Raw genomic sequence first — 26,165 nt, 5'->3', positions numbered from 1 at the left:
TTGTTAGCCCAGCTAGCATGGACACTGACAGATGTGAATCTGATGCAGCTGAAGAGCTACTGCCCCCTTACCCGGGAAAGCACTGAACAACAGACAGGGACGTTGGACCCTCGAAGAGGTGCAAATATGATGAGAACTACATTGATTTGGTGTTCACTTATATTGGGAGTAGTGCCTTTCCTCAGCCACAGTGTGTTATATGTGCAAAAGTACTATCTCACAATTTAATGAAACCTTCACTCTTGCGCAGACATTTAGAAACAAAACATGCCAATTTGAAAAAAAACGCTGCGGGAGTATTTGAGCGAGATATAAGGTAACTTTCGAGTAGTAAGATATGTATAAAAGTAACAGATAGCATTAATGAGAAAGGGCTAGAAGCGTCTTATAAGCTACCGAGTGGCTATGACAGGCAAGCCCCATACTATTGTGGAGGACTAATTGTTCCTGCTGCTGTGAATATGGCTGGGACAATGCTGGAGCAAAGGCCAAAAAAACTATACAGACAATGCCTTCATGAAACAACACTGTTTCACGACGCATCAGTGACATGGCAGGGGATGTTTTGAAACAATTACTTTGCATACAAGCCAGTGAATTCTATACATTACAGCTGGATGAGTCAACAGACGTGGCGGGCCTGGCACAGACGTCCTCTTCGGGGGGGGGGGGGGGGGGGTCTGGGTCAGAGTATCCTGCCTTGGCAAATCGCGCTGTTATGACACTGATGCCCTTTGTAACCACATACCTATATGAGAGTGGATTCTCGGCCCTCACTATCATGAAAACTAAATACAGGCACAGACAGTGTGTGGAAAAAGACTGAGACTCTCTCCAATACAACCCAACATTGCAGAGTTATGTGCATACTTTCAAGCACACCCTTCTCATTAACTTGTGGTGATTTATCCACAATTTTTGATGAAAAAATAAGGTTTTATATATAAGATGGCTAAGTAAAGAGCAAAATGATTGATTATTATTATATTATTATTTGTGCCCTGGTCCTAGAAGAGCTCTTTGTCACTTCTCACGAGCCGGGTTGTGACAAACTCACACTCATTCTTATGTTTAATGAATGTATCGTATAGTGTAAGTGTGGCAGGCTTACAATGAAGGCAAAAAACAACATTTGAGAGTGCGCTGACCCTGGTGCTAGAGAGGGTACGCAGCTGGAGGTTGAATGTTTTAAGGGGTACGGGACTTTAAAACGTTTGGGAACCACTAATGTAGAAAATGCAAAAGGCACACACATTTTGATGGGAAATATAGTATTTGTAAACAATTATCTGATACCTTATTATAACATAGTAATGTACTGTGCAGAGAGAGAGCGAGGGAAGAGAGAAAGGAAGAGAGAGAGTAAGAGAGCGAGAGAGTAAGAGAGAGAGAGAGCGAAAGAGAAAGAGAGAGAGAGAGTAAGATAGAGAGATAATGCAGCGATGGTCTGTTTAGTTGATTCACTTCCTATTTATTTTTTCCTTCTATAATGTATTAGTTTCAATCACCAAGCATATATCTGAGAGCCTTGAAGCATGGCAAGTAAGCTTTGCTAGATGAAAGTGAGACCTTTTTGTAAGATGTCTTTCCAGGCTCTTTTTCGAGTGGCTCTGGTCATTTTCACCCTTTTAAGCATTTTGTGATCAACTTGATCTCATAATAGATGCAGACATAAAGGGTAATGGTAGAGAGTGGGACAATTCAATTTGTGACCCAAAATGTGGCAAGAGGTTCATCTAAATGCTGAAACTTGAAACAAGGATGAAAGATTAAAGTACTGTAGGCCAATGTGCTTCCCCGGCTGTTTTGAATAGGCCTCCCTGTGGTTCCAGTTCAAACTCACACCAGTTCGGAGACTGGAAGTACTTTGATTTCCTGATGCTGCACTCTACCCTCTCTCTTATATAGACTACACAAATGGAAGAGGGTTTTCGGGCTCAAAGCAGCAGGCGATCACCATGTCACAATTATAATGTTAAAAGGGGGGGTTTGCTGATGATGCAACAAAACACTGCCACCACATAACAAGTAAAAGAAAACAGAATCATTGACAACCACAAGATGACGCCATCACAACAGTAATAAGGATGCCTCTGGCCGTGATGAGGCTACTACTCCACTAGGTGGCCCTCTATAACCTAACATAATTTTCAACACAGCACAGAGAGCAAACAGGATGACATTGCAACTTCTCACCAACAAGATGTTATTTAAAAATGTCAATCAGCAAACAAGGTAAACATAACAAGCAAAAGTATGATAACTATATATGAGATATTAGAAAAAATATCACTCTTGCCTATTTCAATGTTAACCTAACCAATGCATTATTCTGTTGCCCATATACTCTTGAAACCCATAATCTATACAATCAATGGTCTTTATTTGTATATATTTGATTCCTTTAACAATTTGCATTCATATTAAAAGTTGGACAACATCTTCAAGCATATTTGAATTACAGCCAAGTCTCATCATATATAATAATGATTCTATTGCCTGATTTTGTTCACAAAAAAAGGTATTTGTAAACTTTGAACAACAACAACCTGGGGTTCAAAGACAGTCAGGATTGGACAGACACTTGATTAAGGGCAGAACATAGCCTCCAATGTGCCTCCAGACATAATCTCTGCCAGATTAGAGATTAATGCAGTGGGAGGCATGGGGGGTTGGCCATGGTACTGCCTTCCAACAGCTGTAATTAGAGCATTGAGATGACTAGGTCTGAAATACAGTAGGTCAACTGGAATAGAGAGAAGTTGCAGTAGTTTGTAACTCTCCTCCATTTGAGGATATGTAAAGCATTTTGGATAACAGCTGATACTGTTCATGTTGCCATGTGATGTATAGGTCTACACTGAGTATGCATGTTTTTTAATAATAATGTAGAAGCCAAATAGTTCACATGGTTCAATACTCTGTCAGCTGAAGGTATGTTTGGAATGAATGGGCTACTAATGGGTTATTAATACAGTACTAATACTATTCATTTATGAAGCTATATTCAATCAGATTTGCCAAGAGTCTTGAGTCAGACAGTGGAGGCTCTGTTGGACAGCAGACCTGACTGGAGGTGGTTTGTGTTCAGTTCCTCAGGGTCAGCCAGGGTTGCAGTGGTGGGGCTGGGCCCTGGTCGATCACCCTCACCCGCTCCGTGTGCACACATCACTTACAATCATGTCTCGGCTCTCTCCATGGTACATGGAAAGAGCAGCATCATCTGACGCCCACACTTTACCTGCCTTCGCACATACCCCATTACGAGTATTGAAAATTCCACATAAAGTGGTTCCCAAATGATTTGGTCCCAAATGACTGCCTAATTGATGCTGAGGACTCACTTTCACACACTGCTCTATCACCCATGCGAAACCAAGAAAAGAGCTAAACCAACATTCACTATATGCCTATCTCAATAACAAAATACTGAGTGCCCAGGGACCACAGCAGAAGGAGGTGTTCATGGGCCCGACCCTCTCGTGTCCGATTTCTACAGGTGAGACTATAGTCTTTGGTGATGTGCTTCTGCTGTCATCACCCACTTGGTATAATCAATAAATAGACATGAATAATATAGATAGATTAAAACAAAAATGATATACACCAGAGAACAGATGGTTTGTTCTCACAACAATATAAATTACAAGTGGAGGGAAAATTACATAAAAGTGCAGTAGTTTGTTGCTTTGTTAAAGTGTGTCTTCTTCAGACAGGGCCCTGTCGCCCCTGTTGTCAAATGCCCAAGAGATGCTGTCTGCAGCGTCAAGTGATGACATTACTGTACAGAATATTGCTTGCCAACGTGGTTGACGTGTGGCTGGTGCTGGTAACTGCTGTTCTACCAATGAATGAATGGGGGGATTGTCTCTTTAAGAATATGGGGGAAGGGTGTGTAACTGAGCCACGGACGCAGCCCTGCCTATTATTTCTCTTGAGGTTCTTCCCTCTTGCTCTTGTCATACAGTTTGGAGATGCCGTTTTCTGTAGGCAAATGTTACAATTGATAGTTATGTAGGATATCTGTGAGAGTCAAAGTTAAATCATTTTTCGAACGTTGAGTGTTATTCGACGGCTACTTTTTCAGGAAGTGGTCCATCACGTGCAGAAAGAGAAAGGGGGGTAACAGTACATTCGCCGATGCTCTATCCGCAATTGTCATGTCGTTGTATTGTTTCTTTTGACGATTAATTATTTATTAATTAACTATGAAATGTGGGCTGGCAATTAGGCTTAAGTCTTTCAGTGTTTTGCCTTGGGAGTGGTTGGTTTTGCGAGCATTATTTGGCACCCCCCAAAAAATACATATTTTTCAACGACAGACATCCACCCATGGTCGTGGTACGCGCAGGCTACCTGACCAATGTTTTTTGTTTTGACAATTGTTTTTTTTTATCGGATATAACAAACTGCTCTGTTCCTGACATACACCCACATTCATCACTGGAAACACAGAATTGCTTTCAAAAAATTGTTTTAGTATAGTAATGTTGCGATAGTGACAAGAAACCTATTTTGGGTTCATTTTAATTCCAGAATGAGGTATATCATTGATGCCTTTCTTCACATGAAGAATCAACCAAACATGAAGTGGATAGCCTAGAAGGCTATTCTAGACAATTGTCGTGTTCGGTGTTGGCTTTTTACAATGAAAATTAGTATTTGAGGATACAATTCTGTCTCACTGCTCTCGAACCTGGGGTTGCCGGTAGGAAAGGCGTCTATTGCCTTGGAACACTGGCTAGGCGGTGGAGCGGCCAATGTCGACCGTTATCTTCGGTAGAATATAATCCTGTATATAACTGTTACCTACATAAAAACCAAGTAGCCTAATAGAAAGGATACCTCAGGGACAATGTCTTCTCGTGCAGCACTACCTGGGAACGAGCGGAAATCGGACCAAGTAAGTATTTAATACATTTTATTGTCTTGTATAATCTTTTGTAGAGGTCTGACTGTCATGTGCATTACACCCTTTAAATGGAACAGTGGCATGGAATCAAGCTAGGTGACATATCAACGTACTAAAAAATGACAGGAGGATGCATAAAGCCCATACAATCATTGATTGCTGGCTGGCTGTAGCCTATTTGCACTGCTGTTTAAACCATCATTCATTCACTCTGTACATTTTGTTCAAGTGAACAGAATAACCCATAATACATAATTTTGAGAGAGAGCACATGCTGCGCCTAGAAAGTCTGTAAATCAATAATGATACATCTATAACACTGTCATACCATTATGTAATAATATGTCAATTCAATGTGACACATGTGGCCTAGCTAATGCAGTGGCAGGTTTGTATACAGTCTCCCAGGCACAGATATGTCACTTTGGTTTCATTGTTTGCTTCACACATTTTTTTTTAGGAATGGTGAAAAGAGGACATTCCGTTAATCATCATCGAAAAGCTCTATACCTCTTCTAATTCCCGTCAATCATGAAGGGGATGTTTGGCTTGAGTCTAGTCTGCTCAGTACAGTATCAATGCTGTAGAATAACAGAGCTTAAATAACAAGTAGCTCACCAGTTTTGCACAGACCTTCTTGACGGATGACTGGCATTTAAAGACGTGGATGTTGATTAAGACAGCCCCCCGCACCTCTCTGATTCAGAGGGGTTGGGTTAAATGCGCAAGACACATTTCAGTTGAAGGCATTCAGTTGTACAACTGACTAGGTATCCCCCTTTCCCTTTACAGCTAGACCGTTTTATATGTTTACTGACAGGGATCCTCGGCCAGACACTTTTAGAAGTGTGAAAATCCACCCTGTATTTTGATCACACCATTGGACGGGCCCCAGTTTATTTCTTTATTTACATAGACGAACAATAGATAGATAGACAATTATATTATGCCACGCCCACATAGCATATTATGTTCTGCTGATTGTTGTTGCTTTTATTTGTTGATCATCCTCTGCTACAATAAATATCCATTCAAATCCTAGATCTAAGCAGGTCTCACATTATCATGCCACTGACTTGGTGCTTCCTGGAAGGAATGGCATGCAAGAGTGACACCATCAAAGGCAGATAGATTCACTACAAAAGCATTTGAGTTGAATTGACAAAGCATTTTTGACAGGTGGATATATCGGAGAGGTGTAGGGTCTGTCTAGCCCTGCTGTGCCCACCCTCATCCATAATATTAGGGCATGTCATGATGTTGGTTGATTGGTGTGGGTGCAGGGCTAAATTAGGATAATATTACGCAACTACAATACATGACCTGAGCTTACATTGTTTTTCAAAAATGTTTATTAAAAGAAAGGGCATAGAAATCTTTGAGACATTCATGAAGCAGATCATACTTGTTGTCCTCTTCAGAAAGGACGGACTTCCAGAAGGACTTCCATTGTTTGTTTACATCACATCAAGGGACTAGACGAGAGTACATTTTTGATAACATGATTCTCTTAATTTCGCTTCGAGGAATACAACACAGAGTCTTGTGTGAAAGCCCCTGTTGTTCCAAATTACTGTGTAATCTCGCTCTCCGTGGCTGAAGTGAGTAAAACTTTTAAACAGGTTAACAATCGCAAGGCTGCCAGGCCAGACGGAATATCAGGGCATATTCTCAAAGCATGCGCAGACCAGTTGGCAAGTGTGACATTTTCAATCTGTCCTTGCCTGGCCTAGTCTGTAATCCCAAAGACAGTTTTAAAGAAGCATGATATGAAGAAAATGTAGTCAAAACTAAATCAAATGCTATTTGTCACATGTGCGGAATACAACAGGTGTAGGTAGACCTTACAGTGAAATGCTTACTTACTGGGCAGTCCCTCAACCAACAATGCAGTTTAAAGAAAACTTTGAAAAGCCTATTTCTGTCATGTACTGTCATGTTGTCTTGTCTCTGTCCTTTCCCTTCACCCTGTCTCCCTCTGCTGGTCGTGTTAGGTTACCTTTTCTCCCCCGCTTTCCCCCAGCTGTCCCTTGTCTCCTCTAACTACCCATTCACCCCGTTCCCCACCTGTTCCCTTTTTCCCTCTGATTAGGTCCCTATATCTCTCTCTGTTTCTGCTCCTGTCCTTGTCGGATTCCTGTTTGTTTGTGTCATTCATGCCTGAACCAGACTGCCGTCATGTTTGCTGTAACCTTGTCCTGTCCTGTCGGAATCTGCCGGTCCATCTGAGCCTACCTATGTTTGGTAATTAAAGAAGCTCTGTTTAAGTTGATTCGCTTTTGGGTCCTCATTCACGCACCGTAACAGAAGAATCCGACCAAGAATGGACCCAGCGACTTCGGATCCTCTCCACTCAGCCGTCGAGATCCAGGGAGCGATGCTAGGCAGACACGAGCAGGAATTGTCTGCTGCTCGACATGCCGTTGAGACCCTGGCCACCCAAGTCTCCAACCTCACAGAACAGGTTCACCATCTCCGCCTCGATCCACCGGCCACTTCCAGGGCTTTCGAATCTCCGGAGCCCAGAATCAATAACCCGCCGTGTTACTCTGGGGAGCCCACTGAATGCCGCTCGTTCCTCACCCAGTGTGATATTGTGTTTTCTCTCCAGCCCAACACTTACTCCAGGAGCACTGCTCGTGTCGCCTACGTCATATCTCTCCTTATTGGACGGGCTCGTGAGTGGGGCACGGCAATCTGGGAGGCAAGGGCTGAGTGTACTAACCAGTATCAAGACTTTAAGGAGGAGATGATACGAGTTTTTGATCGATCTGTTTTTGGGGAGGAGGCTTCCATGGCCCTGTCTTCCCTATGTCAAGGCAATCGATCCATAACAGACTACTCTATTGAGTTTCGCACTCTTGCTGTCTCCAGTGGCTGGAACGAGCCGGCCTTGCTCGCTCGTCTTCTGGAGGGTTTCCGCGCAGAGGTAAAGGATGAGATTCTCTCCCGGGAGGTTCCTTCCAGCGTGGATTCCTTGATTGAACTCGCTATTCGCATTGAGCGACGGGTTGATCTTCGTCACCGAGCTCGTGGAAAGGAGCTCGCGCTCTCCGTCGCCTCCCTCTCCGCATCACTACCATCTTCCTCTGCCGGCTCGGGTGCTGAGCCCATGCAGCTGGGAGGTATCCGCATCTTGACTAAGGAGAGGGAACGGAGAATCACCAACCGCCTCTGTCTCTATTGCGGTTCCGCTGGTCATTTTGTCACTTCATGTCCAGTAAAAGGCCAGAGCTCGTCAGTAAGCGGAGGGCTACTGGTGAGCGCTACTACTCCTGTCTCTCCTTCAAGATCCTGCACTACCTTGTCGGTCCATCTACGCTGGACCGGTTCGTCAGCTTCCTGCAGTGCCTTAATAGACTCTGGGGCGGAGGGCTGTTTTATGGACGAGACCTGGGCTCGGGAACATGACATTCCTCTCAGACAGTTAAAGGAGCCCACGGCCTTGTTCGCCCTGGATGGTAGTCCTCTCCCCAGGATTCAGCGTGAGACGCTACCTTTAACCCTCACTGTTTCTGGTAATCATAGTGAAACCATTTCTTTTTTAATTTTTCGTTCACCTTTTACACCTGTTGTTTTGGGCCATCCCTGGCTAGTTTGTCATAATCCTTCCATTAATTGGTCTAGTAATTCTATCCTCTCCTGGAACGTCTCTTGTCATGTGAAATGTTTAATGTCTGCTATCCCTCCTGTTTCCTCTGTCTCTTCTTCACAGGAGGAGCCTGGTGATTTGACAGGGGTGCCGGAGGAATATCACGATCTGCGCACGGTGTTCAGTCGGTCCAGGGCCACCTCTCTTCCTCCACACCGGTCGTATGATTGTAGTATTGATCTCCTTCCGGGAACCACCCCCCCCCGGGGTAGACTATACTCTCTGTCGGCTCCCGAACGTAAGGCTCTCGAAGATTATTTGTCTGTAGCTCTTGACGCCGGTACCATAGTCCCCTCCTCCTCTCCCGCCGGAGCGGGGTTTTTTTTTGTCAAGAAGAAGGACGGGTCTCTGCGCCCCTGCATAGATTATCGAGGGCTGAATGACATAACAGTGAAGAATCGTTATCCGCTTCCTCTTATGTCTTCAGCCTTCGAGATCCTGCAGGGAGCCAGGTTTTTCACTAAGTTGGACCTTCGTAACGCTTACCATCTCGTGCGCATCAGGGAGGGGGACGAGTGGAAGACGGCGTTTAACACTCCGTTAGGGCACTTTGAATACCGGGTTCTTCCTTTCGGCCTCGCTAACGCTCCAGCTGTCTTTCAGGCATTAGTCAATGATGTCCTGAGAGACATGCTGAACATCTTTGTTTTCGTTTACCTTGACGATATCCTGATTTTTTTCACCGTCACTCCAGATTCATGTTCAGCACGTTCGACGTGTCCTCCAGCGCCTTTTAGAGAATTGTCTTTTTGTGAAGGCTGAGAAGTGCACTTTTCATGCCTCCTCCGTCACATTTCTCGGTTCTGTTATTTCCGCTGAAGGCATTAAGATGGATCCCGCTAAGGTCCAAGCTGTCATTGATTGGCCCGTCCCTAAGTCACGCGTCGAGCTGCAGCGCTTTCTCGGCTTCGCGAACTTCTATCGTCGTTTCATCCGTAATTTCGGTCAGGTGGCAGCTCCTCTCACAGCCCTTACTTCTGTCAAGACGTGCTTTAAGTGGTCCGTTTCCGCCCAGGGAGCTTTTGATCTCCTCAAGAATCGTTTTACATCCGCTCCTATCCTTGTTACACCTGACGTCTCTAGACAGTTCGTTGTCGAGGTTGACGCGTCAGAGGTGGGAGTGGGAGCCATCCTTTCTCAGCGCTCCCTCTCTGACGACAAGGTCCACCCATGCGCGTATTTTTCTCATCGCCTGTCGCCGTCGGAACGTAACTATGATGTGGGTAACCGCGAACTGCTCGCCATCCGGTTAGCCCTAGGCGAATGGCGACAGTGGTTGGAGGGGGCGACCGTTCCTTTTGTCGTTTGGACTGACCATAGGAACCTTGAGTACATCCGTTCTGCCAAACGACTTAATGCGCGTCAGGCGCGTTGGGCGCTGTTTTTCGCTCGTTTCGAGTTTGTGATTTCTTATCGTCCGGGCTCTAAGAACACCAAGCCTGATGCTTTGTCTCGTCTCTTCAGTTCTTCAGTAGCCTCCACTGACCCCGAGGGGATTCTCCCTGAGGGGCGTGTTGTCGGGTTGACTGTCTGGGGAATTGAGAGGCAGGTAAAGCAAGCACTCACTCAAACTCCGTCGCCGCGCGCTTGTCCTAGGAACCTTCTTTTCGTTCCCGTTCCTACTCGTCTGGCCGTTCTTCAGTGGGCTCACTCTGCCAAGTTAGCCGGCCACCCTGGCGTTCGGGGTACGCTTGCTTCCATTCGCCAGCGTTTCTGGTGGCCCACCCGGGAGCATGACACGCGTCGTTTCGTGGCTGCTTGTTCGGTCTGCGCGCAGACTAAGTCCGGTAACTCTCCTCCTGCCGGCCGTCTCAGGCCGCTTCCTATTCCCTCTCGACCGTGGTCTCACATCGCCTTAGATTTTGTCACCGGACTGCCTTCGTCAGCGGGGAAGACTGTTATTCTTCCGGTTGTCGATAGGTTCTCTAAGGCGGCTCATTTCATTCCCCTTGCTAAGCTTCCTTCTGCTAAAGAGACGGCACAAATCATCATCGAGAATGTTTTCAGAATTCATGGCCTTCCGTCAGACGTCGTTTCGGACAGAGGTCCGCAATTCACGTCTCAATTTTGGAGGGAGTTTTGCCGTTTGATTGGGGCTTCCGTCAGTCTCTCTTCCGGCTTTCACCCCCAGTCTAACGGTCAAGCAGAACGGGCCAATCAGACTATTGGTCGCATCTTACGCAGTCTTTCTTTTCGCAACCCTGCGCCTTGGTCAGAACAGCTCCCCTGGGCAGAATACGCCCACAACTCGCTTCCTTCGTCTGCGACCGGGCTATCTCCTTTTCAGAGTAGCCTCGGGTACCAGCCTCCGTTGTTCTCATCTCAGTTCGCCGAGTCCAGCGTCCCCTCCGCTCAGGCTTTTGTCCAACGTTGCGAGCGCACCTGGAAGAGGGTCAGGTCTGCACTTTGCCGTTATAGGGCGCAGACTGTGAGAGCTGCTAATAAGCGTAGAACGAAGAGCCCTAGATATTGTCGCGGTCAGAGAGTTTGGCTCTCCACTCAGAACCTTCCCCTTAAGACGGCTTCTCGCAAGTTGACCCCGCGGTTCATTGGTCCATTCCGTATCTCTCAGGTCATTAATCCTGTCGCAGTGCGACTTCTTCTTCCGCGATATCTTCGTCGCGTCCACCCGGTCTTCCATGTCTCCTGTGTTAAGCCCGTTCTTCGCGCCCCCGCTCGTCTTCCCCCCCCCCCCCCCCCATCCTTGTCGAGGGCGCACCTATCTACAGGGTCCGTAAAATCTTGGACATGCGTCCTCGGGGCCGTGGTCATCAGTACCTAGTTGACTGGGAGGGGTACGGTCCTGAGGAGAGGAGTTGGGTTCCCTCTCGGGACGTGCTGGACCGTGCGCTGATTGATGATTTCCTCCGTTGCCGCCAGGTTTCCTCCTCGAGTGCGCCAGGAGGCGCTCGGTGAGTGGGGGGGTACTGTCATGTACTGTCATGTTGTCTTGTCTCTGTCCTTTCCCTTCACCCTGTCTCCCTCTGCTGGTCGTGTTAGGTTACCTTTTCTCCCCCGCTTTCCCCCAGCTGTCCCTTGTCTCCTCTAACTACCCATTCACCCCGTTCCCCACCTGTTCCCTTTTTCCCTCTGATTAGGTCCCTATATCTCTCTCTGTTTCTGCTCCTGTCCTTGTCGGATTCCTGTTTGTTTGTGTCATTCATGCCTGAACCAGACTGCCGTCATGTTTGCTGTAACCTTGTCCTGTCCTGTCGGAATCTGCCGGTCCATCTGAGCCTACCTATGTTTGGTAATTAAAGAAGCTCTGTTTAAGTTGATTCGCTTTTGGGTCCTCATTCACGCACCGTAACAATTTCAGAAAAAAGAATAGCATACTTGTCCTTATGTGGCTATGCCAAATGGTTGTGGGCTACACTAGTTCATTTAGCAGACAAAATTTGCTTATAATTCCATGGCATTATTTTATATTATTTTATAGTATGAAGAATACAAAGCTGAATAAAATAGAAACATTTTCTCAAAACAATTTGAGGGAGTGCACTCATGCGGCTATTCTGTGTTGAGCAGCTAACAAAGAAATAGGTACTCCTATATGCTTAATTTAGAGTTATTAATGTAACTTTAGTTGTTCTACAAACGTTGGGCTATATGTTTTGATTTTTAATACATTGTAAGGCTGCATGATGAGACTAATGATTTGAAAGAAGTTGCTTGAAAGCACAATGGGGAAATGGCTACCTAAATATGATCCCCAATCAGAGACAACAATAAACAGCTGCCTCTGATTGGGAACCATACCAGGCCAACATAAGACATATAATTCCCCTAGATTACCCACCCTTAATCACACCCGATCTAACCAACAGCTCTCTATGGTCAGGGCGACAATATTGAAGATATTTGAAAAACTGTCCACATTTACTTTTTGTCAGCCAAGAAGATGAGTAGGCCTAACAAACAACAAAAGCACTAGGCTATGTCAATCTACTATCCCCCATAGTACAGAAGCTGACGCAACGGATCAGAACGTTTTGCTTAAATGTTAATAAACTATTAGGCTATTTCTTCACATTATAAGCGCAGCAATGCGCACATGGTAGTAGTCTATAAGCATGAATGTTCCATTAGCGGAAAACACCATTATCAAAAGTGACCCCAAATGCAATTATGCATGTACAGTTGAAGACGGAAGTTTACATACACTTAGGTTGGAGTCATTAAAACTAGTTTTTCAACCACTCCACAAATTTCTTGTGAACAAACTATAGTTTTGGCAAGTCGATTAGGACATCTACTTTGTGCATGACACAAGTAATATTTCCAACAATTGTTTACAGACAGATTATTTCACTTATAATTCACTGTATCACAATTCCAGTGGGTCAGAAGTTTACATACACTAAGTTGACTGTGCCTTTAACCAGCTTGGAAAATTCCAGAAAATGATGTCATGGCTTTAGAAGCTTCTGATAGGCTAATTGACATCATTTGAGTCAATTGGAGGTGTACCTGTGGATGTATTTCAAGGCCTACCTTCAAACTCAGTGCCTCTTTGCTTGGCATCATAGGAAAATCAAAAGAAATCATCCAAGACCTAAAAAAAAATTGTAGACCTCCACAAGTCTGGTTTATCCTTGGAAGCAATTTCCAAACGCCTGAAGGTACCACTTTCATCTGTACAATCAATAGTACGCAAGTATAAACACCATGGGACCATGCAGCCGTCATACTGTTCAGGAAGGAGACGCGTTCTGTCTCCTAGAGATGAACGTACTTTGGTGCGAAGAAGTTCAAATCAATCCCAGAACAACAGCAAAGAACCTTGTGAAGATGCTGGAGGAAACGTATCTATATCCACAGTAAAACAAGTCCTATATCGACATAACCTGAAAGGCCGCTGAGCAAGGAAGAAGCCACTGCTCCAAAACCGCCATAAAAAAGCCAGACTACGGTTTGCAACTGCACATGGGGACAAATATTGCACTTTTTGGAGAACTTTTTGGAGGAATAAGGGGAGGCTTGCAAGCCGAAGAACACCATTCCAACCGTGAAGCACTGGGGTGGCAGCATCATGTTGTGGAGGTGCTTTGCTGCAGGAGGGACTGGTGCACTTCACAAAATAAATGGCATCATGAGGAGGGTGTGGATATATTGAAGCAACATCTCAAGACATCAGTCAGGAAGTTAAAGCTTGTTCGCAAATGGGTCTTCCAAGTGGACACTGACCCCAAGCATACTTCCAAAGTTGTGGAAAATGGCTTAAGGACAACAAAGTCAAGATATTGGAGGGCCATCACAAAGCCCTGACCTCATCCAATAGAACATTTGTGGGCAGAACTGAAAAAGCGTGTGTGAGCAAGGAGGCCTACAAACCTGACTCAGTTACACCAGCTCTGTCAGGCCAAAATTCACCCAACTTATTGTGGGAAGCTTGTGGAAGGCTACCTGAACCGTGTGACCCAAGTTAAACAATTATTATTAATTTATTTTACCCCCCTTTTTCTCCCCAATTTCGTGGTATCCAATTGTTAGCAGTTAGGATCTTGTCTCATCGCTACAACTCCCGTACGGGCCCGGGAGAGACGAAGGTCGAAAGCCATGCGTCCTCCAAAACACAACCCAACCAAGCCACACTGCTTCTTAACACAGCGCGCATCCAACCCGGAAGCCAGCCGCACCAATGTGTCGGAGGAAACACCGTGCACCTGGCGACCTGGTTAGCGTGCACTGCGCCCAGCCTGCCACAGGAGTCGCTAGTGCGCGATGAGACAAGGATATCCCTGCCGGCCAAACCCTCCCTAACCCGGACGACACTAGGCCAATTGTGCATCACCCTATGGACCTCCTGGTCGCGGCCAGCTCCGACAGAGCCTGGGCTTGAACCCAGAGTCTCTGGTGGCACAGCTAGACCACTGCGCCACTCGGGAGGCCTAAGTTAAACAATTTAAAGGCAATGCTACCAAATACTAATTGAGTGTATGTAAACATCTGACCCACTGGGAATGTGATGGAAGAAATAAAAGCTGAAGTAAGTTATTTTCTCTACTATTATTCTGACATTTCACAATCTTAAAATAAAGTGGTGATTCTAACGGACCTAAAAAATTGAATTTTTACTAGGATTAAATGTCAGGGATTGTGAAAAACTGAGTTTAAATGTATTTGGCTAAGGTGTATGTAAACTTCTGACTTCAACTGTAAGTATTCAGATCCTTTACTATGAGACTCGAAATTGAGCTCAGGTGCATCCTGTTTCCATTGATCATCCTTGAGATGTTTCTACAACTTGATTGGCATACACCTGTGATAAATTCAATTGATTGGACATGATTTGGAAAGGCACACATCTGTCTATGTAAGGTCCCACAGTTGACAGTGTGTGTCAGAGCAAAAACCAAGCCATCAGGTCAAAGGGAAGTGTCTGTAGAGCTTTGAGACAGCTCTGAGATTGTGTCGAGGCACAGATCTGGGGAAGGGTCCCCCAAAAAAATCTGCGTCATTGACAGTCCCCAAGAATACAGTAGCCTCCATTTTTAAATGAAAGAAGGTGACCAAGGACCTGATGGTCACTCCGAGAGAGCTCCAGAGTTCCTCTGTGGAGATGGGAGAACCTTCCAGAAGGGCAACCATCTCTGCAGCGCTCCACCAATCAGGCCTGTATGGTAGAGTGCCCAGACAGAAGCCCCTCCTCAGTAAAAGGCATATGACAGTCCACATGACAGTTTGCCAAAAGGCACCTAAAGACTCTCAGGCCATGAGAGACAAGATTCTCTGATCTGAAGAAACCAAGATTGAACTCTTTGGCCTGAATGCCAAGCGTCACGCCTGGAGGAAACCTGGCACCATCCCTACTGTGAACCAAGGTGGTGGCAGGATCATGCTGTGGGGATGTTTTTCAGCGGCAGTGACTGCTTAGACTAGTCAGGATCGAGGGAAAAACAAATAAAGCAAAGTACAGAGATATCCTTGAGTGGCCCAGCCAGAGCCTGGAATTGAACCCGATTGACCTGAAAATACGAGCAATGGACATTAGACTGGTGGAAATCTGTAATTTGGTCTGATGAATCCAAATTTTAGATTTGTGGTTCCAACCGCTGTGTCTTTGTGAGACGCAGAGTAGGTGAACAGATGATCTCCGCATGTGTGGTTTCCATCGTGAAGCATGGAGGAGGAGGAGTGATGGTGCTTTGCTGGTGACACTGTCAGTGATTTATTTACTGTTCAAAAGTTTGGGGTCACTGAGAAATGTCCTTGTTTTTGAAAGAAAAGCAATTTTTTTGTCTATTATAATAACATAAAATTGATCGGAAATACATTATAGACATTGTTAATGTTGTAAATGACTATTGGAGCTGGAAACGGCAATATTTTATGGAATATCTACATAGGCGTATAGAGGCCCATTATCAGCAACCATCACTCCTGTGTTCCAATTGCACGTTGTGTTAGCTAATCCAAGTTTGTCATTTTAAAAGGCTAATTGATCAATAGAAAACTCTTTTTCAATTATGTTATTACAGCTGAAAACTGTTGTTCTGATTAAAGAAACAATTAAACTGGCCTTCTTTAGACTTGTTGAGTATCTGGAACATCGGCATTTGTGGGTTGGATTACAGGCTCAAAATGGCTAGAAACAAGACCTTTCTTCTGAAACTCGTCAGTCTATTCTTGTTCTGAGAAATGAAGGCTATTCCATACGAGAAATTGCCAAGAAATTGAAGATCTTGTACAGCGTTGTGTACAGAACAGAGCAAACTAGCTCTAACCATAATAGAAAGAGGAGTGGGAGGCCCCGGTGCACAACTGAGCAAGAGGACAAGTACATTAGAGTGTCTAGTTTGAGAAACAGATGCCTCACAAGTCCTCAGCTGGTAGCTTCATTAAATAGTACCCACAAAACACCAGTCTCAACGTCAACAGTGAAGAGGCGACTTCGGGATGCTGGACTTCTAGGCAGAGTTCCTCTGTCCAGTGTCTGTGTTCTTCTGCCCATCTTAATCTGTTCTTTTTATTGGCCAGTCTGAGATATGGCTTTTTCTTTGCAACTCTGCCTAAAAGGCCAGCATACCGAAGTCGCTTCTTCACTGTTGACGTTGAGACTGGTGTTTTGCGAGTACTATTTAATTAATCTGCCGGTTGAGGACTTGTGAGGGATCTGTTTGTGTCATGCACAAAGTAGATGTCCTAACTGACTTGCCAAAACTATAGTTTGTTAACAGGAAATTTGTGTAGTGGTTGAAAAATGAGTTTTAATGACTCCAACCTAAGTGTATGTAATCTTCTGACTTCAACTGTATGTAAAACACAGGGAAATCCAATATTCTGCTGCACTGGCCCTTTAACAAAAAACACATGTTGGTTGTCCTTTATGTGACAGAAATGTTGCAGGTCAGGGATCGAAATGATTGACCTGCTCTTGCTGTCAACTGGGTCACACGCTCCTCTTGTTTGAAATCTCTCCATGGAAACCCAGGAGTGTTTTGCTTCCCAGTCCACTTTCCTCCCAGTTCGACATCTATGCTGAGTGAAAGGTGGTGGCGTAAAATGAGAAAGCCCACACCGGTCTCCTCATATTATGTTGCCCGCGCCATACCTCCCAGAAAGCCCCATCTGTAATTAAAATGATTTTAGATTGTATCGTCTTCCTCGATCTCGTTCCCTGGGACAGCCTGGGGGTGTGTGGGAGAGTGAAAATGTGTTGCGTGGAGGTTGACGTAGTGTATCAGGATATGTGCACAGTAGGGTGGGACGGGGCATTTATATACTTAAGATTTTGGTAAATCATTGGTAACAACAAACCAGACCTGTGAGGCTGTTGGCCTAAAATGAAGAATTTCTTGAGGGTAGCATATTTGGCTCAGTAAACAGTTGATACAACCACCATTTTCAATATTCACATGAGTTGTTCTGCTCGAATAGATGATAGGCCTACACATTGAAGTAGACTACTAACCAGAAGATGACATGATGTTCAAACTCCAAATGGGGTTTCACTTGTGTTGTGCCCTTGTGTAAGACGTCTTCCTATATCCTTGTACATCAATCTGTGTAAGCCTAATCATTGTAATTCCATGTCTGTAAAGCAAAGGAATTTGTTATGTAGGTCAGCCTAATGATGCTTATTCAATGGAATATTATCTCTCTATCATCATAACTTGAATAATAAACCTAACAACACACATGGTGGCACACATTAGTCATCCAGATTTGAGATTTGCATAATCGCACTTGCTTCGCACCTCCCGCTCCAGCATGTCCCAGGGATCCAAGTCGCTATGAGTCAGGCCACTAATGCTGTCTTAGCGCTGGTACAGTTTCGCACCCCCCTGCATTGTGACATCCTCTGTATGCCCCTCATTCTCTCGCTTCTATCAGCACCATCTGGTAGAGGGACCTTTACTCTCACTCTCCAGTTGCCCAGCCAGTCCCGTGAATGGAGCCCATGTAGGCCCCGTTTCTGTTGTTTTGATCAGTACCTTTACTTACCTCTATACATTTCTTATCCAGCTCAGCTTGCAAATTCGGCCCAAATACAAATAACCCTCCATATTGTGAACAAACTCTTAGTCATACATTTTGCATATAAACTTTTTGTTGTATTTACCTGTCAATAGTTTATGGCCCCTTTGCAAATAATTCACAAGCCTGTATAATGCAACCAGATGCAGGTCTGAATGAATGAACAGGTTTTTCCCGGTGGCACAGAACAGAGCCATTGTGTGGCCTTGCGTTGATGGATTCATGATTTGGCCGGTGTGGTCGGATCCCCTCGTTGATGGATTCATGATTTGGCTGTCTCTAAATGGAAAGGACTCCTCAAATCCCATTGGAGCCATGCAGGTCACGTAGGAATGTTCACAGTCTGTTGAATTGCATTGAACAGAACCTCGAATCAATGGTGGGCTATACATGACCTGCTCATATTGGTAAAGATGACTATCGTCTAGTAGAAAGGAACTTGACTTACTCCCATTTATATGACCAAGCAAGCCTAAGTATCAGGCTAGTTTTTGGTTGTGTTGAACTGGTTTATTTGGAAAGCTGTCAGGACAGGAGTCTATTTGAATTGCTTCAAGAACATTAGCACACAGCTCTCTGCACTGTTACGTAACCGTTGCACTCTGGTGTCACTTTACCTGTGCGTCTCCAGGGTTGAGTAAAGGGCTGGGCGATACTGAATATCGTGGAAACTAGTATACCGGTATGGATTTTTACAATACCGTCTATAAAGGTATTTTGAAACAATGCTAAATAAATGCAAAGTTCTACAAATTTGACTTTCACTGTCAATGTTGTCCTAGTTTGGTTGAGTATAAAACAATCAGAACTAAGAAAGACCAATGAAATCACTTAGAAATAACGTGTGGCCTTTCTAGAGTCATTCACTACTTCTAGAACTTATTAAGATCTTGTAATATTCAGAAACTTAAAATACCGCCATACCGTGAAACATATTGTGATGTGATATTTTGTCCATATTGCCCAGCCCTAGCTGAGTGGGTTACCTAGCGATGCATAAGACAGCTGTTTCACCTGGGCCTACTGTCGCTTTCCAGAGCGACCAGTCTGCGCTAGAGCATTCCACTCCTGTGTTCAACCGCTACTCATTATTTGTTTCACATTTTCATTGTTGGATATAAAAGACTGTAAAACACCAGGAAATCAGCTCCAAGTGATTTTAATTTGGAAATCTTTTCCCAAGTATTCCCATGCATAATAGAATGACATATTTGATTGTTTACCAATAATAATAATTGATGGATTTCTATAGCACTTTTCTACCAACTGAGGGGGGAAATGTGTCGCACCCACCTCAGTGATGTACGCCGACCATTTTTGTGCCAGAACGCTCACCACACATCAGCTATCAGGTGGAGAGGTGAGGAGTGATATATACCTATTAGGAATGAGGGGGATGAGTAGGTGGCCATGAACACCGGGGTGAAAACCCCTACTCTTACAGTAAGCGCCATCTTTAATGACCACAGAGTCAGGACACCTGTTTTAACGTCCCATCCGAAAGATGGCACCCTACGTCGGAGAATGTTCCCAAATGTAATCAAGGTTTGAAATTATTATGTTTTAATCAAATATTATATCTGTTGAGGCTTCTTGTGGTCAATTTGCAGTCAAAAAAATATTTATTTTATAATGTTCCGGCCCCCCGACCATCCGCTCAAGCAAAAATTGGCCCGCGGCTGAATCTAGTTGATGATCCCTGCAGTAGATGGTATAGTCATGAGTCCTAGTTTCATTTCATGCCTAGTTTCATACAACAAATTATAGTGGACTCATAGAATGTGGTAGGATCTATCCTGTTTACATAAGCCTAGCTAGTTTCACTGCACAGTACTGCTCGTCCTCCCCTGGCCTCGGCGTGGAGCGTCTGTTGATGTTGGAAATGTCGCATGACATGTCACAGCACTGCACAGAGATTCTGCAAAAGTGAAGTGGAGGGGCCCTCCCGAGTGGCGCAGCGGTTTAAGGCATTGCACCGCAGTGCTATAGGCGTCACTACAGACCCGTATTCAATCTCAGGCTGTGTCTCAGCCGGCCGCGACCGGGAGGCCCATGAGGTAGCGTACTATTGTCCCAGTTTCGTCCGGGTTAGGGGAGGGTTTGACCGGCCGGGATGTCCTTGTCCCATCGCGCTCTAGCGACTCCTGTGGCAGCCCGGGCGCATGCACACTGATTTCAGTCACCAGTTGTATGGTGTTTCCTCCGATGCATTGGAGCGGCTGGCTTCCGGGTTAAGCGAGCAGTCAAGAAGCAGTGCGGCTTGGCAGGGCCGTGTTTTTTGGTGGATGCATGGCTCTCAACCTTCGCCTCTCCCAAGTCCGTACGGGAGTTGCAGCGATAGGACAACATTGTAACTACCAATTGGATATCACGAAATTGGGGAGAAAAGGGGTAATAAGTACAACAACAAAAAAATTATGAAGTGGAGCGGGAAATGGAAGCACAAGTGTCAATTGCGAAAAAATGATCTGGCAGAGTATGCAAACCTCTTCTGTCTAGCCACTGTGAGAGTGTATGTAAACAGAGGGAGACTGAGACAGGGAATCTGCTCTACAGGCTAATCTAGGGCAGTTAATTACGTTATATCTCTGACCTTAGTCCTGCTACTTAGCCCCAGCAGACCCTATGGAGCCATTCATTACTATTTAATCTGTGCTTGAGTTGCCCATGGGCCATCTGCCTTGTTCATGTATGAAACTAAGCGAGGTCCTGTACACAATCAAGAATGTTTGGGTCTTCAGCAGAAGGTCAGATAGGTATTTGGCTCCTGTGTGGGTCTATGACCAGAGCACAATTGGAAAAGCTAAGCGATATGGTAGGCTTACAGTGTTAGGCCAGTCTAGTGAAAGCAGTTTGTTATGTTCTGGTTTCACACGTTGCACACTGTAGTAAAATTTACTTTCCTATTGAAGACTAATGGCCCTGTTTCTCTGAGCCAGTGCTCCTGTGTTCTTGCTGGTGTTTAGGCTGTTTCATATGGCAGTGCCGTATAGATGAACTGTATAGGCTGTGCAGTGCACTGTAAGTGGCTTTGGATAAGGGCATCAGTTAAATTCATTTCAGGCTTCTAAGATACATCGATTAGAGAACCTGACTTAGAACTCGTGTGTGTTTGGTTTGTGTGTCGTATGTGTGTGAAACCAGAGAGCCATGGCGCCCTGTTTCTGTGTCCACTAGAGGATGAGAGAAAGAGAGAGGGATATCCGACACAGGAAGAAATAAAGTAACATAAATAAGCAGTAGTGCTTGCTGGTAGAGTTCAGTTCCCTCCTTTCATCTGCCTTTGTTGATGTGTGTTTGTGTGCACTAGCACATGCCTATGAGTGTGGGGGATTATTAGACCTGTTGCAATGATACAAATTAACTTCAAAGGAAGGAGGGAGTCTGTCCTGTCACTCTTAATTAATGGGTGAAATGACAGTGAGTGCAACTCCCCAAACCTGTTACTAATACAACATGACCAGATTTGTATCTGTTATTCGCTTAGTTTGTATACAGGCTTAATCCTATGAGAGATGGAAGATTTCCTGCTTTGAAAGCGAGATATACTCTCTCTGTCTGTTTGTGTAAGGCCATTTTGTTCTAGAACATATTTGTTGAAGAAGTACTGAACGAGAAAGCTTCAGGCACTCTTAGAGGCAGATTGTTAAGTTACTCAAGTTTGACCCGCATTCTCTTTTGCTCTTCATACAAATACCTTTAGGAAAGACTTCTCACCTCTTCAGTTGCTGAGATATACTTAGGATTGAATGATCCTGATGATAGCTTTAGGGAAAGGAAAGGGGGGAGAAGTCAGTTAGTCAGTTGTACGACTGAATGCATTCAACTGAAATGTGTCTTCCACATGTAATTTTTTTTAACCTTTTATTTAACTAGGCAAGTCAGTTAAGAACAAATCTTATTTTCAATGACGGCCTAGGAACAGTGGGTTAACTGCCTGTTCAGGGGCAGAACGACAGATTTGTACCTTGTCAGCTCGGGGGTTTGAACTTGCAACCTTTCAGTTACTAGTCCAACGCTCTAACCACTAGGCTCCCCTGCCGCCCTGCCTGCCGCATTTAACCCAACCGCTCTGAATCAGAGAGGTGCGGGTGGCTGCCATAATCGACATCCATATTTTCGGTTCTTCTAACATTGTATTGGTTAGGTTCCAAGCCCTGAGGGGATGGACCTTTCCTGCTGTAGTGTTCTTTGCCATAAGCATATGGTCTTTACATTTCAAGGTTTTGTTTGACACAAAGGTGAGACTTGTGCTGTGAACCACACTGGCTGCAGTGGCTGTGTCTCTAGTGTTCTGAAGCCATTATCCCCAGTCGCTTCTCAGCTGTGTTGCTCATGGTTTTGGTAAAAACCCCAGTGGTAGTTTACCGACTGGACTGACTGAGGAGAGTTCATTCAATCATGAGTCATGCTGTTGAATTCACTGGCAGGCAGCTGAGCAGACTGTCTGGGACTCCCAAAGAATAGATAGAATAGATAGATATGTTAGGTCGTTGCTGTAAACTAATCTGCCCCCAACCAACACAACAGGATTTGCCAAAAGTTCAGTAAACGCTCTGGATTAACAGCAAAGCAAGTTTTATGTGAAAATGTACTGAAATGTAACTGCTGTAGAGCTAAAAATTATTGAAGAGGATTGATACTGGCAGAAGAAACTACAGTTTACCAGCTCAGAGTCTGACCTCTGCACGCATAGCAAAATATCTGTCCAAATGTAGCTAGTAGCTTGGTGCAAATGAATAAAGTAGCCTAATGTTGGTTCTATTGGGATAATATGTTTTGGACGCTGTCTTATTCACACTCTGTTTTTTAACCAAGCTGGATTTCCATGTCAACCAGTCCAGGAAACACTGCTCAGCAGTGTATGACATGTGACAGTGTGGCATGTCACGTGCTCTTCAGGACAGTAAGACGCTGGCTACGGTCACAACTTCCAGTTAGATGGGTGCTAGCTAGGCTATATATCAGACATTTATGAACAGAGACATTCCAACTATCCACATATGTACAAGGGACATAGATTTTGTAACACTTCCTATACCATCATATTGAGATTCTACTCTATGGACATATCCAGCCTGAAAAACTGTCATCACAGGCACAGAGAGGAAGTCTGAGGGGAGGTTATGGGGGGCATTGTGTAAGGACGGCATGTTGAAACCCTGACCCATCCTCAACCCATAGCACAGCCTCCTATTGTTTTGCCGCTCACCAGTCATGTGATCCGATGCAAAGATAGACACAAACCGCCCCCAGGCACTGTCCAGCCTTACTCAGACAGAAGTGGTTCACATTTGTCTACAATGGTAGAGATTGCCATGTAGCCTATTAGAATTACTTAAATAGGTTAGCAATCATGCTAACTTATGCTACAGGCTTTTATTGGCCTGAATACATAACTTGTAGGTTGCCATACAGAACTAGTATTTCAGGGATGGCCTCACCCAGTGATGCACAGGAAACTGAGTGTGCCTCCAGGCTGCCATTACATGACTGGGTCATGACAACTTTCCTCTTTAGGAGGTGTAGCCTTGACCCTGAAATTCTCTCTCTGTTTACCAGCTCTGTACTTCCTTTATTTCATTTATTTATTTAACCAGGAAAATCAGTTAAGAACAAATTCCTATTTACAATGATGGCCTAGGAACAGTGGGTTGAGCCTTGTTCAGGGGCAGAATGACAGATTTTTACCTTGTCAGCTCGGGGATTCGATCTAGCAATCTTTCGGTTACTGGCCTAATGCTCTAACCACTTGGCTACCTGCCACCCCTTTAGAAGAAGATGGTGGAGTGGGAGAATGGCATACTTGTTGGGTGTACTGGTGTTATCATATCACACCTCCTGTTGTAGTTATAGTTGCGTGCTATGACATAACCTGTATCTCTTTCTCTCTAGTTGACTATGACTAATTATGGTTTGATCCAGCAGGACCTTCCATTTATTTCAGCTGGTTGAATGTTATTTTGTGGAACATTTGCGATTCTATGCATTCCCTATTGTTTACACTCAAACGGATACAATCTCTCACACTTGATTATTCTGGCTTTCACCCTCCAGGGTTTTCATGGCCCACACAGAACATTGTTGTTGCAACAAACAAGTAAAAATCACATGCATATAGTCACTTGTTTTTTCATGTTCATGTTTTTATTGTTGTGGTGTTCAGTTTCACCTCCAAGACCTGTCTGTGACAATGCTCTGTTGAACTGCTACAACACACATTCATGTCTCTCTAGTCTTGCCCCCCAGTCTGTCTATGTATGTATCAGCGACTTCATCTCGTACCCAGCCCTCTGCCCTCAGACGTCATCCCACTATCTGAATACATTGACGTGGCAATTGGATGGAGAGAGAGAATCGATGGGCTCTCCTTGAAAGGGTCAAATGGAAAAGGGTGGGAAGAGAAGAGAACCCAGATTGTGAGGTTGGCTGAAAATTAGAGAAAGATAGCAACACTAGACACAAGGGGATCGGGGTCGGGTGTGGAAAGGAGAGGGAGACTAATTGATTTGTTTTGTGGGAGGGGGATATGAAGGGGAGGGGCTAACTGAGGGCTTGTCACACCCAGTGAGATGGGGATGCAGGCGGGACATAGGGGCTCGGTCGGAGGCGATGCCCAATAGGAGCTCTCCTCTTTCCTGTGGGAGCGAACGAGCGAGGGACACGACATGGGAACAGGTGGATGAGAGGAGTGATAAACCGGACTGCGGCAGGGCGGGGGAGGGTGGGAGAGAGAGAGGGATGGGGAGGGGGTGAAAGGGCTCTGCCAAGAGTAGTCTGATGCAGCACCAAATGCTCTGTTTCACCTGATGTGCTGATCTGGGGTTAAGGCTTATATGCATTGCACATTTATGATAGTATACTGTGTGTACGTGTGTGTGTGCGCGCATGTGTGTTGGTGTCTCTGCGCATGTGTTTTAAAGAAAGACTGTCTCAGTCAGGCAGCGGGATCTTTCCTGGGAGTTAGGGTGCACTATTCTGTCTGAAGGTTCTACAGTATGCTTTATTATACAGTATGCCTTCCCTGTGCTAGCCTACACATGGCTGTGGTCTGAAGCTGGGAACTGGTTGTGCTTAGGGCTACTGATGAGATCATCTGTCTTTTCAATCCTACCGTCTATCTCTCTGGGTGCATTCGAATAGGCATTTGAGGCTAGAAGTTTTTGACAGGTTGCAAGGAAAACCGCTTTCAAATGTATTGAACAAGGGAACGACGATCTATCAGTCCTTACCTACCTTCTTTAGCCAAGGATGTAGAGGCTGCGTTGTTGATTAATGTCGTCATAACTCCGCCTAAGTATAATAACGTGGTTTGACAGTTGAAACTAATTTCGGGGCGTTCTCTGAAGCATTGGCTTAACACGATTTAAATACCACAAAATCATCATTATCTTCAATGTAGTGAGTTCCTCAATAAATATGGATAAATAAATCCTTAAAATGTTACTTCATTCATGCTTTAGTGAGATCGGAGTGGTGAGGATGGTTAGATTCATTCAAACGCTATCCCCTTTCCTCAGCGACTTTTCCTCCCCTCTTTACCTTGAACACTGTGATCTTTTCAAATAAGGTCAAGGTAAAGTCACCAGGAAAGGAAAAAAGGCCATATCTTAGAAACCACCATCTCTCCTGCCCTGTTCCATAAGGGGCCCCACATTTCCCTTCCCTCACCACACCTCGCCTAAATTATTCAGTTGATTAAAAATAGTTTTACCTCGTCCCTCCACTTCTCCCTTCTCTCCTCTCTCTCTTTTTCTTCATGCTCCTGCATTGGCACTGTATCATAAGGTCATTATTGATACTACGTTGGAAAGTGTAATTTCTCTCAAACGACTCTGTTACTTCAGGAACACCATGCTGTGACTCTTATCCAAACTATTCTCTAAACGTCGTTAGGGATTTGAAATGATTCAACCAAATGTTGTCATAGATTGTGTTATCCAAACTCTCCGTTTACGCTTTGTTGACTTGGAACATGCTGCGATGGGTAACCCATCGAGCCAAGGCACCGTGTAGGAGGAATGTTGAGCCGCTATGTCGCGTTGGCGTGCAAACGCAGCTAACTGTACGCTACAGTGTGGTGTCGGGCATTCCAGAGCAGATCGATTAGGAGATGCTGAG

General features: G+C 44.8%; 1 protein-coding gene across 7 annotated transcripts in view; it reads left to right on the top strand.

Moving 5' to 3' along the window:
• Positions 1 to 3,892: 3,892 nt before the first annotated feature.
• LOC110503722 (MAP/microtubule affinity-regulating kinase 4) overlaps positions 3,893 to 26,165 on the top strand; it is a 64,827-nt gene continuing 42,554 nt past the window's right edge. For 4 of the 7 annotated variants that reach the window (XM_021582205.2, XM_021582206.2, XM_021582207.2 and 1 more), the window contains exon 1: positions 3,894 to 4,903. In XM_021582205.2, coding sequence (XP_021437880.1) covers positions 4,856 to 4,903 — 48 coding nt within the window. In that variant the 5' untranslated portion in view covers positions 3,894 to 4,855. Of the gene's footprint in view, positions 4,904 to 26,165 lie in introns of all 7 variants that reach the window. The other 3 variants (XM_021582208.2, XM_036962062.1, XM_021582204.2) reach the window with 2 other exon arrangements.

The sequence above is a fragment of the Oncorhynchus mykiss genome, chromosome 24 (genome assembly GCF_013265735.2).
Source record: "Oncorhynchus mykiss isolate Arlee chromosome 24, USDA_OmykA_1.1, whole genome shotgun sequence".
NCBI lineage: Eukaryota > Metazoa > Chordata > Actinopteri > Salmoniformes > Salmonidae > Oncorhynchus > Oncorhynchus mykiss.
The sequence above is the reverse complement of the archived record's forward strand: the minus strand, read 5'-3'. Positions and strand labels throughout refer to the sequence as shown.